The 13706-nt window shown below is 43.7% G+C and overlaps 1 protein-coding gene across 3 annotated transcripts in view; it reads left to right on the top strand.

Annotated features, from left to right (window-relative positions):
* The window catches only part of LOC135907544 (gastrula zinc finger protein XlCGF57.1-like), a 55216-nt gene that overhangs the window by 32621 nt on the left and 8889 nt on the right, over window positions 1-13706 (top strand). For all 3 annotated transcript variants that reach the window (XM_070536874.1, XM_065439226.1, XM_070536876.1), the window contains one exon: window positions 8258-8695. In XM_070536874.1, the coding sequence (XP_070392975.1) occupies window positions 8258-8695 (438 nt within the window). The remainder of the gene's footprint in view (window positions 1-8257; window positions 8696-13706) is intronic.

Here is a 13706-nt window from a genome sequence, read left to right on the forward strand (position 1 = left end):
TTACAGTCATCACCGAGCACGCAGAAGCCGGCATGTCTGAAGCAATTTCAGATAAACCATGTGTATCTAGCCGTGCGTACGTGTTGGGCACCAGGGGCACCGGGTCGAAAGTTTAGCCGCTCTAGCCCTAGTCTCTCCCTTATGCTTCAAGATCATGCCAAGAGTGCTCTCCGGAATCTTGCACACTGCAGGGACGTCCGACTTCTCACATCATTCAATCCGATTTATGATTTCATGCTTCCCGGCAAAAGGTGAATTCTGCCGCTTCACAGCAACACTGCCGGAGCAGTGTTGCCACTGGCTGTCTTAGCAAGCACTGCGGGCGAGGCAGGATCATTTTTGGCAGAGGGGTGCCGACGGCTCACCCGAGGCAGCGCAGTCACTCTAGGGAGAGCAGTTGAATGGAGCCGCGCGGCCGGGTTTGGCCGCCACCATGAGGGAAAGCCAACTTTTGGGGGCACTTTTCCGCTGCTTGACATTCACTATATCGGGAGGCGCTGCTATTTTTGTTCAATGTAAGCATAATTTTTGATGTATTTACTCATATATATGTGTTCAAAAATTGTTCGATATATAGAATAATTCGATTAAACAGGTTCGATATAGTTGGGTTCAAATGTATTACCGTTTCCTCTGGTTAGTTGGAGAAACCTAAGCAATGCCGAACTTAAGATGGGGCTTCCAGAAGCGCAGAGAGGTTTAACATTTCTCCAATTCTGACAAATGCAGGTAATTTGGCCAGATTGCTGGCTGAGTTGTAGCCATAAACATGAGTGGTTGGAGTGGTGACTTCACCTGATGGCACAGAGCCCAACCAGACGAACACAGAGGCATTATTGCAGTTGCCAAGTGCATCCTACTTCGCTGCTGGTGAAGTAGAACATATAAAAAATCAACTTGTCCACAATTACACTGGTGATGAAAATTTACACCAGCAGCAAAGTAGAATACACTTGGTGACTGCAATAAGAGTTCTGTGTTTCGCCAATCTCTGAGCCGCCAGGTAGAGTCACCACTCCAGTCACCTTGGGGAGCCTACATGCAAGCTCTGTTTTATGGTGGTGCCAGCCTTTCTAAAGGTAATTGCCACCGCCAGCTATATTGGCGGGTTAAACTTTCCAACAAGCTGTTAGTTGTGGGAGACAAAATGGCGAAGGACCAGCCAACAGGCCGCGTTCTCCGCAACCCTTGGTGACGTGAAACTAATTTTTTTTTACCACATTTTGGCTTCAGCAGCCAGAGACATACAGCTTGTCTGAGTGCAGTACATGGCACATCTACATTTTGGTTAAACAGGCTAGTAAGCACTGTGTTCATTAAAAAACACTTTGAAAAACACCCTTTATGTGTTACGCACAAGTGAAAGGCAACGACTATGCTTAATGCAGCTCATGTTCATGGCGTGAGATAATACTGCCACGAACACGTCACCCTGCTGTATATCTTGTTGCTTTATACGTGTCGCACGACATGCAATAGAAAAAATATGTTTGATGTTTCAAAATAAAAGAAAAAGGCATTTAGTACATTAAAGATGCATGCAGGTCTCGTGTGCGCATAGGTATAAAGCTAAATTAATGAAATATAAAAGATTGCGTGCCAACATGAGTACATCAGAGCATGACAAAAAAGAGCAGAAATGCGCCGCAACTTCTAGTGAAGTTAGGAACCAAAATGGCTACTCACCAAATTCGGCAGTAAATGACGGTCAAAATTTTGGTGTTGTCACCACATGAAAACAGCACTTGCATCTAGGCTCCCTAGGTCGCTCATTTTCGCGCCTCCGCTCACTTGGCAATTCGCCCGAACGGCCTGTGCTTCCAAGAATACCAGACATGCTAAAACTCCCTATTAAGACCCAACAGTCAGCAGTGAAATGTAAATGGTGGATGTGACGTTACGGGAAGACAAGATGGATTATAGAGAAGCAGTGGATCAGAGAGAAATAAGTGTGCTAGTTGGGCAGGTCACATAAAGGGTATAGTGAGGACCAGAGCAGCAGAATAGGCGCCAAGGAAAAGGAAATTCAGTCAAGTTACAAGTACGTATAAAGGCGGGATCCCATAGCTCGCGTAGATGTCGTGAAAAGGGTCCCTATACTAGACAGTTTTATATACAAAGACATTGAGTACGTGAACGAAAGAAAAGTGAATGTTTGCGACCCTATAAAGCAATTGCTTCTTCATTTATTGAGTAATGCAAGCATGAAAGAGTGAAGAAGAAGAAGAAGATTTATTTTATTCACTCAAGAAAATAAAATCACAGTAACAAGATATACGGAAGGAGGTCCCAAAGCGCAAGGCTGTAGGGGGACCTCCTGTTCTAATTAGAAAAATCAAAACAAATTAGGTTACAGCAAACGCAGCAAAGTATTAAAGTTGTCTACAAATAATTACACATGACAGCAAAAGAACCGAAACATAGTACAAAGAATGGCGTTATGAACAAATAAAAGTAACAAAACAATTCAGGTTAATGCAAATACAGCAAAGAGGTAGAATTGTTAACATGTATTAATGCAAGAAAACAAATCAACTGAAAACATGGCGTAACACTGTACAAAATTTCATCATGTACTGAATTAAAAAGAAAACAAAACAAGGGAAGGGAAATGTAGCCTATGAGACAGTGTTCTAACAATAACTGACACAAGGAAACAAGTGGACAGATATGACGAAATGTTGGTGAAATGGTGAAATGTGAAATGTTAAAGAGATATAATGGTTTACCCATTATGAAGCGAACAGAACATGTGAAATTACATTATAGCATTCATAAGTTAAGTAAATATGAGAATAAATGCTTTTTAAAGCTGCCTATACTGGGAGACAGCTTTATGTCCGTTGGAATACAGTTCCAGTAAGACATCGCTGTGAACGAAGAAGTGAATTTGCCAAAATTAGTTCTGATTTTGGGTAATAAGAAGTTGTTCGCTAATGCAAATCGAGTATTATTATGATTAGCAAGTTGTTCAGTGTTAAAGATTATTTGGGGAATGTTTGAGTGAAGGGAATTATAGACAAGGATTGCCATGTTTAATTGAAATAGTTTATGAATTGTGAGAATGCGATGCTCTTGCAAAAGAGCAGATGCACTACATCGAGGTGACTGGAAAGTAATAATGCGGATGGCCTGGTTCTGGACGTATTGTAAAGGAACAAGGTGAGAGCTATATGTGTTGCCCCAAGTCGCAATGCAGTAAGTGAAGTGACTGTGTATAAATGCATGATAAAGAGATAGCAAGGTTGGTAGTCTAAAGTATGGACGTGCTTTTATAAGAATCCGGATACCGTATCCAATTTTTTGCTTTAGATGTGAAATATGGGTAGTGTACTTTAAGTTGGAATCGAGGACAACCCCCAAAAAACGACAATGACTAGAAGGTTTGATGGGGTAACTATCGATAGTTATGGTTGGAATATTTATTATTTTCTTTTGAGTGAGATGAAATAGCATGAAGACTGTTTTACTAGGGTTAATTTCTAAAGAGTTGCAACGACACCAGCGAATAATGTTTTCCAAATCGGTATTCAGCTTAGAAGTTAGGCCATTAATATAGGTGTCAGCAGTTAGAATCGTAGTGTCGTCCGCATAGAGATAAGGTTCACAATGCGAAAGATGGGCAGTTAAGTCATTAATGTAGATAGTGAAGAGCAATGGGCCTAGTATAGACCCCTGAGGAACTCCCCTATCAATTAATTTGAAGTTAGAAAGATGATTAGAAATACTAACAGCCTGTTGTCTATTAGTTAAATAATCGCGAACAAAAGCCAGCGCCGGTCCTACAACGCCAATTGCGTTTAATTTAGTAATTAAAATATTATAGAGAATTGAGTCAAACGCTTTGGTGAGGTCAATAAACACTGCTCCTGCATATTTACCTTCGTCAATGTGGTGCTTAATTCGATCAGTGAAAGAAAGAAGTGCAAGATTAGTAGAGTAACCTGCACGAAAACCAAACTGCGTGGTGCAGAGAATGTCAAATTTTGTTAGATACTTAGTTAGACGCTTTTCAAAACATTTCTCTATAATTTTGCTGAACACGGATAATATAGCAATAGGGCGATAGTTAGAAATCAACCCTCTATCACCTTTTTTAAATACAGGTATTATTTTGGCTTTCTTAAGTTTAGATGGAAATACACCGCATTTAAATAAAAGGTTAATTACATGAGAAAATGGGTCAGCAATAATATCAGCAACATATTTTAGGTGCACTGGCTGTATTTCATCAAGACCGGCACTTGTTAGCTTTAGTTGTTGTATGACATTATATGTTTCTTCCGGAATGGTAGGATATAAAAAAAAAGATTGTGGTTGTCTCTGGGGTGCTGTTATAGGACTGGTAGGAAGGGGTTTATTATTATCGGAAAAGAAATTATTAAATTCATTTGCGATGTCTGATGGATTTCGATACGTGCCACTAGAGCTTGAAATCTCACTTATTTGCGAATCTTTTAAGTTTCTGTTCAAAAAATAGTTTATGAGCTTCCACTGTTTAGCGATACCTTCAGCTTCATTAATTTTAATTTCATAGTACTTCTTTTTGGCACCTTTTAACAATTTGTTCAGGACATTTTTGTAGCAAGCATATCGCTTCTGCAATTTGAAGTTAAATGGGCAACGTTTAATTTTCTTGTACATATTCTCTTTCTTGCGCATGCACTTTAGCAAAGCATCTGTGAGCCATGGGTTGTGAGGTGCTGGATACTTCTTGTTACATCGAACATAAGTGGTTGCGTCATGGACACATTGCTGAATGACAGAAGAAAAGCGTACAAAAACTAGCTCAGCGTTTGATTCAGATTTTATCGTCGACCAGTCAAAAGAAGAGATGGAATCTATGAATTGATCTTTGTTAAACAAGGACTTTTGGAAAGAACGCTCAGCGCGTGGTGAAGCATGAGACAAGCGACAAAAGATGGGATAGTGGTCTGTAATGTCGAGTGTTATTACGCCACACTCATCACATGATATGTAGTTAGATAAAATATGGTCAATAAGCGTGCTTGAGCCACCTGCGATACATCTTGTTGGTACTGTAAGCAGCTGTTCGTAACCAAAGCCCACAAAGCAATTCGAGTATTCAACCGCGTTCTGATTGGATTCATCCAGAAGGTTAATGTTAATATCTCCCATAATAACAACGTTTTTTCTTTCGCAGGATATCTTATCTAGGCTTTCGTATAGCGCAGAGCAGAACTCTGAGACTGACGATGATGGCGAGCGATATATGCATGCTAAGATGGTTTTTTCAGCATCAGTTTGTGTATGTTCGTCATCAATTTCAATCCAAACAGATTCAGTGTTGTCAGTTAGGAGGGAGAGGTCATTCCGACGTTTATATTTTATAGAAGATGATACAAAAATAGCAGAACCACCATGATGGTTTGATTGTCGGTGACAGTACTCTGGTGAGTATTGTGGTAAACCGCATAAGTTTTTATCGTCAGGTGATAGCCACGTCTCAGACACACAGATGAAGGAAAAGTGGTGGCCAAGGGATGCTAGATAAGCATGAATGTCGTCATAATCTTTTCTGAGACTGCGTGCATTAAAGTGGATAGCTGATAAACCCGAGCCTTGAAGAAAACGTTGAAGACGTTTTGTCGAGTAATACATGTTGAAGTGTTATGAAGTTTAGCCCACAATAGTTGACTACCAGAGACCAATTAGGTTGCCTGGCTAAACACGGAAAGGTCTGCGTCCTTTGAGATGCGATATACTCGGCTGTCAGCCGACTTTCTCGTCTTGATATGGCAATTATCCGTCCACAGATACATCCATCCACGTTCTCGCTTTAACTTCAACGCTTTAGCGAACAGCCTTTTATTTTCCAGCGTCAGGTGGTCGTTTACATAAACAGGGCGACTTTGCAATCCACCAAAGCCGAGGTCATTAGTGTTCAGCCTAGCCTTTCGTGCCTTAGCGACGAAATCTTGCTTCTTGGCTCGTGAGCAGAAGCGGGCAATGATATTTTTCTCAGTTGTTCCAACCTTCCCTGGAACTCGATGAACAACATCAATGTCACTATCCGTGATGGGACAATGAATTTTTGCCCCTACAGCTTTCATAATTGACACGCAGTCCTCTCCCTGTGTACACGGGATGTTCTTCAATTCAACGTTGTTTAACCTAGAGTACTGCTCAAGTTCCGACACTTTGATAGTAATTCTGTGATTGTAGAGTTTCATTAACAGTTCTCAAGCGCTCATTCTCTGACTTTACTTTCTCGACAAGAGAATTCAGCATTTGAACACTTGAGACCAGGCTATTGATTTCGGCCTTCATTGCATGAATTTCAGGCTGAGTTGATGAAATCCTCTGTTTTGTTTTTTCAACCAGTTTATCGACTACTTCTTCGAGTTTGCCTTCAGACCAGGCCTCAAGCAGCTGAATTCGCTTACCTAGTTCAGCAACAGTTGGCATTGTAAGATATACGAGGTATCACTCAGACAGGTCAAAACACTGGCAGCAGCAGTTGCAGCAAAAAAAATAAAAAGAAATTAAAAAAAAAAACACCACCAACCTGCAAAGGTAAGGAAACTTGTTTACGCCCGCATTCCACCAGCCGCAAGTGCTGCTGCCAAATGAAACCGGACAGACGCCAGCACCACTTTTTGAAGCCCTGTCCTATCAGCAGATTATCACAAGGCGATGGTCCGCAGGTGACGTTGGCACGCGCAGTAGCCACGGATAGACCAGCTTCGTTGAACAGGTCAGAAACGCGCGCTCCAGCGGTGCAGGCAGGACGGGTACGTGACGCTGCCTGGGTGAATGGTTGGGTGAACGTTGGATGGTCTGCAAAGGTAAGGAAACTCGTTTACGCCCGCATTCCACCAGCCGCAAGTGCTGCTGCCAAATGAAACCGGACAGACGCCAGCACCACTTTTTGAAGCCCTGTCCTATCAGCAGATTATCACAAGGCGATGGTCCGCAGGTGACGTTGGCACGCGCAGTAGCCACGGATAGACCAGCTTCGTTGAACAGGTCAGAAACGCGCGCTCCAGCGGTGCAGGCAGGACGGGTACGTGACGCTGCCTGGGTGAATGGTTGGGTGAACGTTGGATGGTCTGCAAAGGTAAGGAAACTCGTTTACGCCCGCATTCCACCAGCCGCAAGTGCTGCTGCCAAATGAAACCGGACAGACGCCAGCACCACTTTTTGAAGCCCTGGTTAGTTATGTAACCGACAAATTATTGTTGCACTGTTTGGTCTGTCAGTAATGTCTTGCACAACTTTTCTGCATCATATGAAAAGGAAAATGACCCATAATTGGTGTAGGCATTCGGTACAGCTAGAATGTGTTTAATTGCTGTGGTATAGAACATACCATATTTAGTCAAATCTAGGCCGGCCCCGGTTCTAAGCCAACCACCAGATGTCCGAAGCCTGAAAAAATAAAAAAAGCTCACCTCGAATGTAAGCTGAACAAAACAATGAGGACAGCCGAACTCACTCTACGTCGTCATCGCTGCTAGCCTCATTCGCATGCTCGTACGCTTGCAGATGCACGCAAGCTCGCGTCCGCTCACCCACGCATGCGCAGACAGTGCTCGTACGTGTTGAAATGCGGCGCGATCTTGGTCCTTATTGTCCTTATCACTGTCATCTCCTCGTTTGCAGCTTACGCAAAAAGCGTCTCCCGTTGCCCCCTCCAATGATGAATGTGTTTTTCATCAATGGTGAAGTCCCACCTGGCTTGAACGTTTCACGATGCCTCTGCGGCTAGCACAACTTTTCGTTTGAAAGCAACGCTATAGTGGTATCGCCTGTTTGGCGCCATTACGATAATGCCACGGCGCACGCTCATACAACACAGCTCAAAATGGTGGCATCACTCATGTACTTCAGTTGGCTACTGGCACGGCTAGTAGTGGTTATGATGCTAGATGTCTGTTCTAGATGGCGCTAGATATGCACCATATTTATCATTTTCAATTGCAAACTGGCACGTTTGTTAAAATCTTTGAATCTAAGCCTGCCCTAGAGTTTGGCATATGATTATGATTGGCCTAGATACGAATAAGTATTGTGGCTTCCTTGTGATCGTCTACAAAGCGCAATCAATCTTTCCGAAAATTCCTTGTTGGGGTATTTATAAGTGCAATCAGGGATTTCCAGCAGCCTCCACGGAATAGGCAAAGTGGCGCTTCAGACATGTTTGGATTAAGTATGACAGTGACTGTACATAGATGAGCTATCGATAAAACACAGTGCGTATGCTCATGGCCACATTTTCCTACTTTACGCGCAGGTTTTTAACCGCAAGACTCGGCTAGACCTGCACATGAAGTACCTGCACCTAAAGGAAAAGCCGCACGTCTGCGAGGACTGTGGCAAGGGTTTCACGCGGCGCGACGACCTGAACCGTCACTCAGTCCTGCACACGGGTGAGAAGCCGTTCCAGTGCCCGACGTGCCACAAGCGCTTTGCCTTCAAGCCCTCGCTCAAGACCCACATGGTGACCCACACCAAGGAAGAGCCCCAGTCGTGCCATGAGTGCGGCCGCGCCTTCATTCGCAAGGATTGCCTCATGCGACACATGCGCAAGCGCCACCGTGACCTGCTCGACGAGGAGGATGACCGCTTCGCCCCGACTCCCGTCGCCACTCCGGGAGGCACGGCCAACACGGATAGCGGCATCAAGCTGGGCCCCCAGGCAGGCACTGTGGCCCGGATCCTGTCGGAACAGGTACGAGTGTGTGCCCTCGCTTTGATTCGACTTTTTGTCCGTATTTCAATCACTGTTCTGGATTATTCACTTTGCAGAGAGTCGCACACTCACCAGAAGTCTAAGTGACAGTGGCCATAGAAGTCACTAGAAATCCTCATAGAAATTACTATAGTCGCCGACTGATCATTCGGCCAGCCCATGGCACCGCCACTAGCCTCACAGGCATTAAGGATGACCTAAATTTGACACCTTACAGCGCGTTGTGCAATAATTCGGACTCCGACTGCACAACCGTGTGCTAATTTGGCCACCAAGTTGTCAGAATTACCTATATTTTCATTTTGAGATGTCGCCTGCGCGGTTGTCGGCCATGTCACCAATGGCTCTGCGATACCGAAACTTGCAAAGCCTAGTCAATCTTGTAGACCCCAAAGAGAACTCGGTGCATGCATTGACTGCACTTTCATCTGTCTGTAGCGACATCGTGACAATAGCGGAGATATGGGCCTCAGTTTTGTAGTGATGCCTTCCGCTCAATGATATGTCACTCTTATTATCCACAGTTCATGGCTGGCTGATACTGTTGATAATTCGTGTGGGGCGTCCTCTGATCACTGACGAAGTGTGAAAAGCGTAAAAAGAAATAGCGTGAGAGATATTGCTAGAAAATCATTGCCACGGAATGTCTATGCCAAAGGCAAGTGCTTGTCCGCGCAGCTAAATGTTGTCAAATTTAGGCTGTATTCGATGATCACTTTCAAAGATACTTTCATTTTCACGTGACAGGCAGCAGCACTGTGACAACATAGCGTGCTTGGTACTATGTCAGGCTTGGCGTCGTTCACTCATGTCATTGCGTTTTGTGCCAGTCACATGAAAGATAGCATGCGAGCCACTTTGCCAAAAATGCCGTTGCTTGCTGGTGCCAACAGGTTTCACGCTAGTCACATGAAATTAAAAGTATGTCTGAAAGTGGCAATCCAAAAATATGGCTCGCCTTTTTCTGCTCGCTTATGTGTAGGCAAATCTGGTATTTCAGACTCTTGATTATTTAAACTTTCTTGTGCTCCCTGTCGTGTCCAAATTATTGGTCGGCAGCTGTAGAGGGAACGGTGGTCTCTTTACAAGATTATCTCAAGTATACAGTAGGTGACCGATTTTCCGGTCCTCGGGGACCGAAAAGTAATACAAAAAATCGAACAGTCCGAAAAACTCGTTCACTCAAAAAATAAAACTTATTACACTTAGAGCAGCTTAAAAAGATCTTTAATAATGCCCTACTTCATACTGCGCATGGAGGTGATCAGACTTGCTTGGATTTGTGCAGCAGTGATGTCGTCTCCGTATATATTCTGACAAGAGCGTCACTGCGTTGGCAATCTCTATTGCCGGAGACCACCATGGAGGTAGAAGAAACGAGCCACATTTCTTCACACCACTTGGCTCTCGTGAAGACACACAAGGTGGTGCCAATCACACAAGTGCAAAGCTGCTAAACACACACGAAGATGCAATGTCTTCGAGGCGCATCTGCTCTACAGACAGCACATGTAAAAAGAAACTGAAAGATTTTTAAAAAATTTATCCCGCAATAAAAGGACACTAAACGCAAATACTAAGTCGGCGTAAACTGTTTAAATACCATTCCAGAAACCTCGCAATGCTCGTTTTGTGCCAAGAAAAGACTAAGCTTACGAGAAAATTGTATCTGAAAGGTCGGAATACGTTCTTCGAAATTCAAATCTCCCGCCACCCAACCAGGGGAGTGGTGACGTTGCATACGCCACCACCGACCCGGCGCCCGACAGAAGGCGGCACCGAGCCAAGACAGACCGGCGGATTCACCGCTGCAGCTTCTTTTTGGTCAAGTGCCGGAGACCGTTCGGGCGGTCTTATAATCTCATCTTATAATACAATTTGAGGATTTATTTTGCAATGAGTATACTAGCGGCAGAATTTAACTGAGCAGTGCTTTCATCATCGAACAAGTGCTTGAATGTCCCGAGGGAGTTTCAAATCGTTTCCTGCATTTGCCTCGATTTCGCTATTAATTAAGGTCCTATTCGCGATAATATTGACGCCTTGGAGATTCTTGAGCACTAATATATCATTTTAGTTTGACTTACTATTTCCCTTTAGTATCCCTTTAAGTGAGTATGACAATAGTGCTGACCAGAAAAAAAGCGTTTTTGTCAGCCAAAAGGAAGTGGGCACGGCCTCTGATACCGGAGACTGTCGCGTGCTCTCTATTGAGAGCGAGTGCCTTCCAATCTAGGAGGCTATAGAGCGGGCTGCCGGAAGTCAAGCCTGGCCAAGCCAGCCATGAAATCAAGGTGGCAGCTCCCAAGATCAAGTAGCATGGCTCAAAACGAGCGATTTAGTCAGGAAAATCAAACTTTGCGTCCTAAATTTCTAAAAAAAATCGGTTGCTAAGATGCATTAGCTCTATGGGAACCCTGACAGTGTATTTATGAAGTCCCGAATATGCATCAAGTCCCAATTTTTGGAGTCAGGAAAAATCCATCGACGACTGTGCAGTGCAGGATGGCAGTGCAAAGCACAGGGATGGAAGTGCTATGCCAATCCCACCAAATCGTCGAGCTGCCCCAACCAACAGCAAAACACTGATTTCGAAAGAAGTTGCCAAATTTAGTAGGATGTGCATGTCCAGTGGCAACCACACAGTGATACGCATACACACTGGTTAGTACTTAGCCCTGCAATCCAAGCCTAAGCAATTCTTTCTAGCATTTGCATTTTTGGAGTGTGTTTGGTTTCATAATTGTAACTAGGCTACAAGAAAATTAAAACTGTTTTATGCTATACAGTGCATTACAAATATTTTATAAAAGTTTTACGTGTTTGCATATAGTATGCGGACCAGCTAAACGTGAGTTCAGCTGGCACTCATTTCACGGGGGCAGTCGGGAAGGAAAGCCACAGTGAATGAATATGGGTCATACAGTCTGCTCAGTGTGTAGCTCATCAGTTTCGTTGCGCAGTTTTGCACTTGATCTTGCGCCCTATTTGTACACCTGCGTCGAGTAATGGGCAAACAGTGTGACATTGCAAATCTATTTCACACGTGCGCCACATCGGCTTAACGAGTTTATAGTACTCCACGGGGCCGACAAACAACCTACTTGCTTTCATGAAACTTCTTGGTCACAAATATCCAATGGCAGCCGCTATCGTCACTCAATTTGCGCCCAGGCTACACTACATATTTTCTGCCCAGCCCTAGCACACAATATCAGGCTCTTGCCGCTGCAGAAAGCAAGCCAAAGATGTAAAGTTTCATATTTAGTCAACCTTAGCAGCCAAATTGTGGTCATAATTTAACGTTCAGAGAAACTGCAAACCTCCGAAATTGCGTTCGCAGCAACGATGTTTACAATGTGACTTGTGCAGATTGAGTCCAAAAGCTTTTATGCACTATTATTTCGCAAACAAAAGCTCAAGTGCCGTTTTACGCTGGCTTTATGGTGCCTGTGGCGGAACCGCGAATAAGCCTGAAAAAATTGAGCTTATTCAAAATGTGAAACGCCGCTGCACAACGGAAAGCCAGAAACGTTTTCATCCTTTTATTGTTTTGAAAAATATGTTGTAGCTTTTTCTCGGCGAGCGATGTGAAATGCCAACAAGCGTGCAATCACCAGTATGGCACTTCACGTTTGTTCTACTGTATTCTGCCATCTTAACTGTAGGTCATCAAGAATTCAAAATTACCTGAGGTCACTACATGAACGGTGTTCACTCTACCTTGGTGGGCATTTATGGTGACCCGGTGTTCACTCTACCTTGGTGGGCATTATGGTGACCCGAATTCACCTAATCGATAAGATGCCAATGAAAAAGTCGTGGATGACGTTTACAAACAACCGACACTGGCATTTAAAACAACCTAGGATTTGCAAAGAACCCGCTGTGGTGGTGCGTAGTGGCTTTGGTGTTGCGCAGCTAAGCCCGAGTTTGCGGGATCAAGTCCCGGTGGCGGCGGCATTTCGATGGGGGCAAAATGCAAAAAAACCCGTGTACCTTGCATTGAGTGCACATTAAAGAAACCGAGATGGTCAAAATTAAACCGAAGTCCCCCACTATGGCGTGCCTCATAATCGTATCGTTGTTTTGGCCCAGAGTTTAATTTTAATTTCTGAAGACATTTTTGTAACAAGAAAGAAAGCCCCTGAAATAAATTTTTGTAGAAATTAAAATGAAAAAGTAATGCTGTGACCATGACAACTGTTCTGTGCACTGAAGATTGTATCAATCTTTACGCAAACCTCGTCAAATAGGCCCACTGGGAACGAGCAGCTGCATGTTATTCTCACCGCATCAGCAGTTTTTGGCACGCATCCTCGGTCCCTATCACACGTGAAGTAGGGCGATCTTGTAACAGTTTGCTTTCCAATTCGTTGCAAGACCCTGGCAAGGCCGTTGTCCAGGTTTGCACGATCCTAATATACACAATGCATTGATGAAAATGTTTGCCTCTGTGGCCACTTACATCACTGGTGCGGGGACGAGTTGTCACGTTTTCTTTTTCCCCTCTGTTGTTGGAAAAAAGGAACGAACCGTTATATACGCTGTTATCAGTCGTTTCTCAACATTTTCACAACTTATGCATTAGCACCTTGTTGAAAGAATAAGGTAATGAATGTTAGTTCATGGAAAGCCCTCTGTTATTTTCTTCTTGGCTACATTTAGTTGACACATGCAGCACGCAATTTAATGGTGGTTTCTGCGAAATCTGTACGAGTTTCCTTCGTAGCTTCATGCCACAGTCGGGTGGACGACAATTTTTTCCTGTTCTGAATTTTGCTGACCTTGCAGGCCTCTCCAGAACTGATCTGCCGTAACCTAACAGTATTCTGCAAAGTCAAATAAGGAACACTTTTTCATCGTATGCTTTTATCTCAATCACGACATTTCCCAAGCTCCTCCACATGTGGTATGTTGAATTGAAACTGAGTCCAACTTCGTATAGTTCATTTTAGTTGAGCTTCGTAATATGCAATGTTATATTGCC

Source organism: Dermacentor albipictus, chromosome 4 (genome assembly GCF_038994185.2).
Source record: "Dermacentor albipictus isolate Rhodes 1998 colony chromosome 4, USDA_Dalb.pri_finalv2, whole genome shotgun sequence".
Lineage (NCBI taxonomy): Eukaryota > Metazoa > Arthropoda > Arachnida > Ixodida > Ixodidae > Dermacentor > Dermacentor albipictus.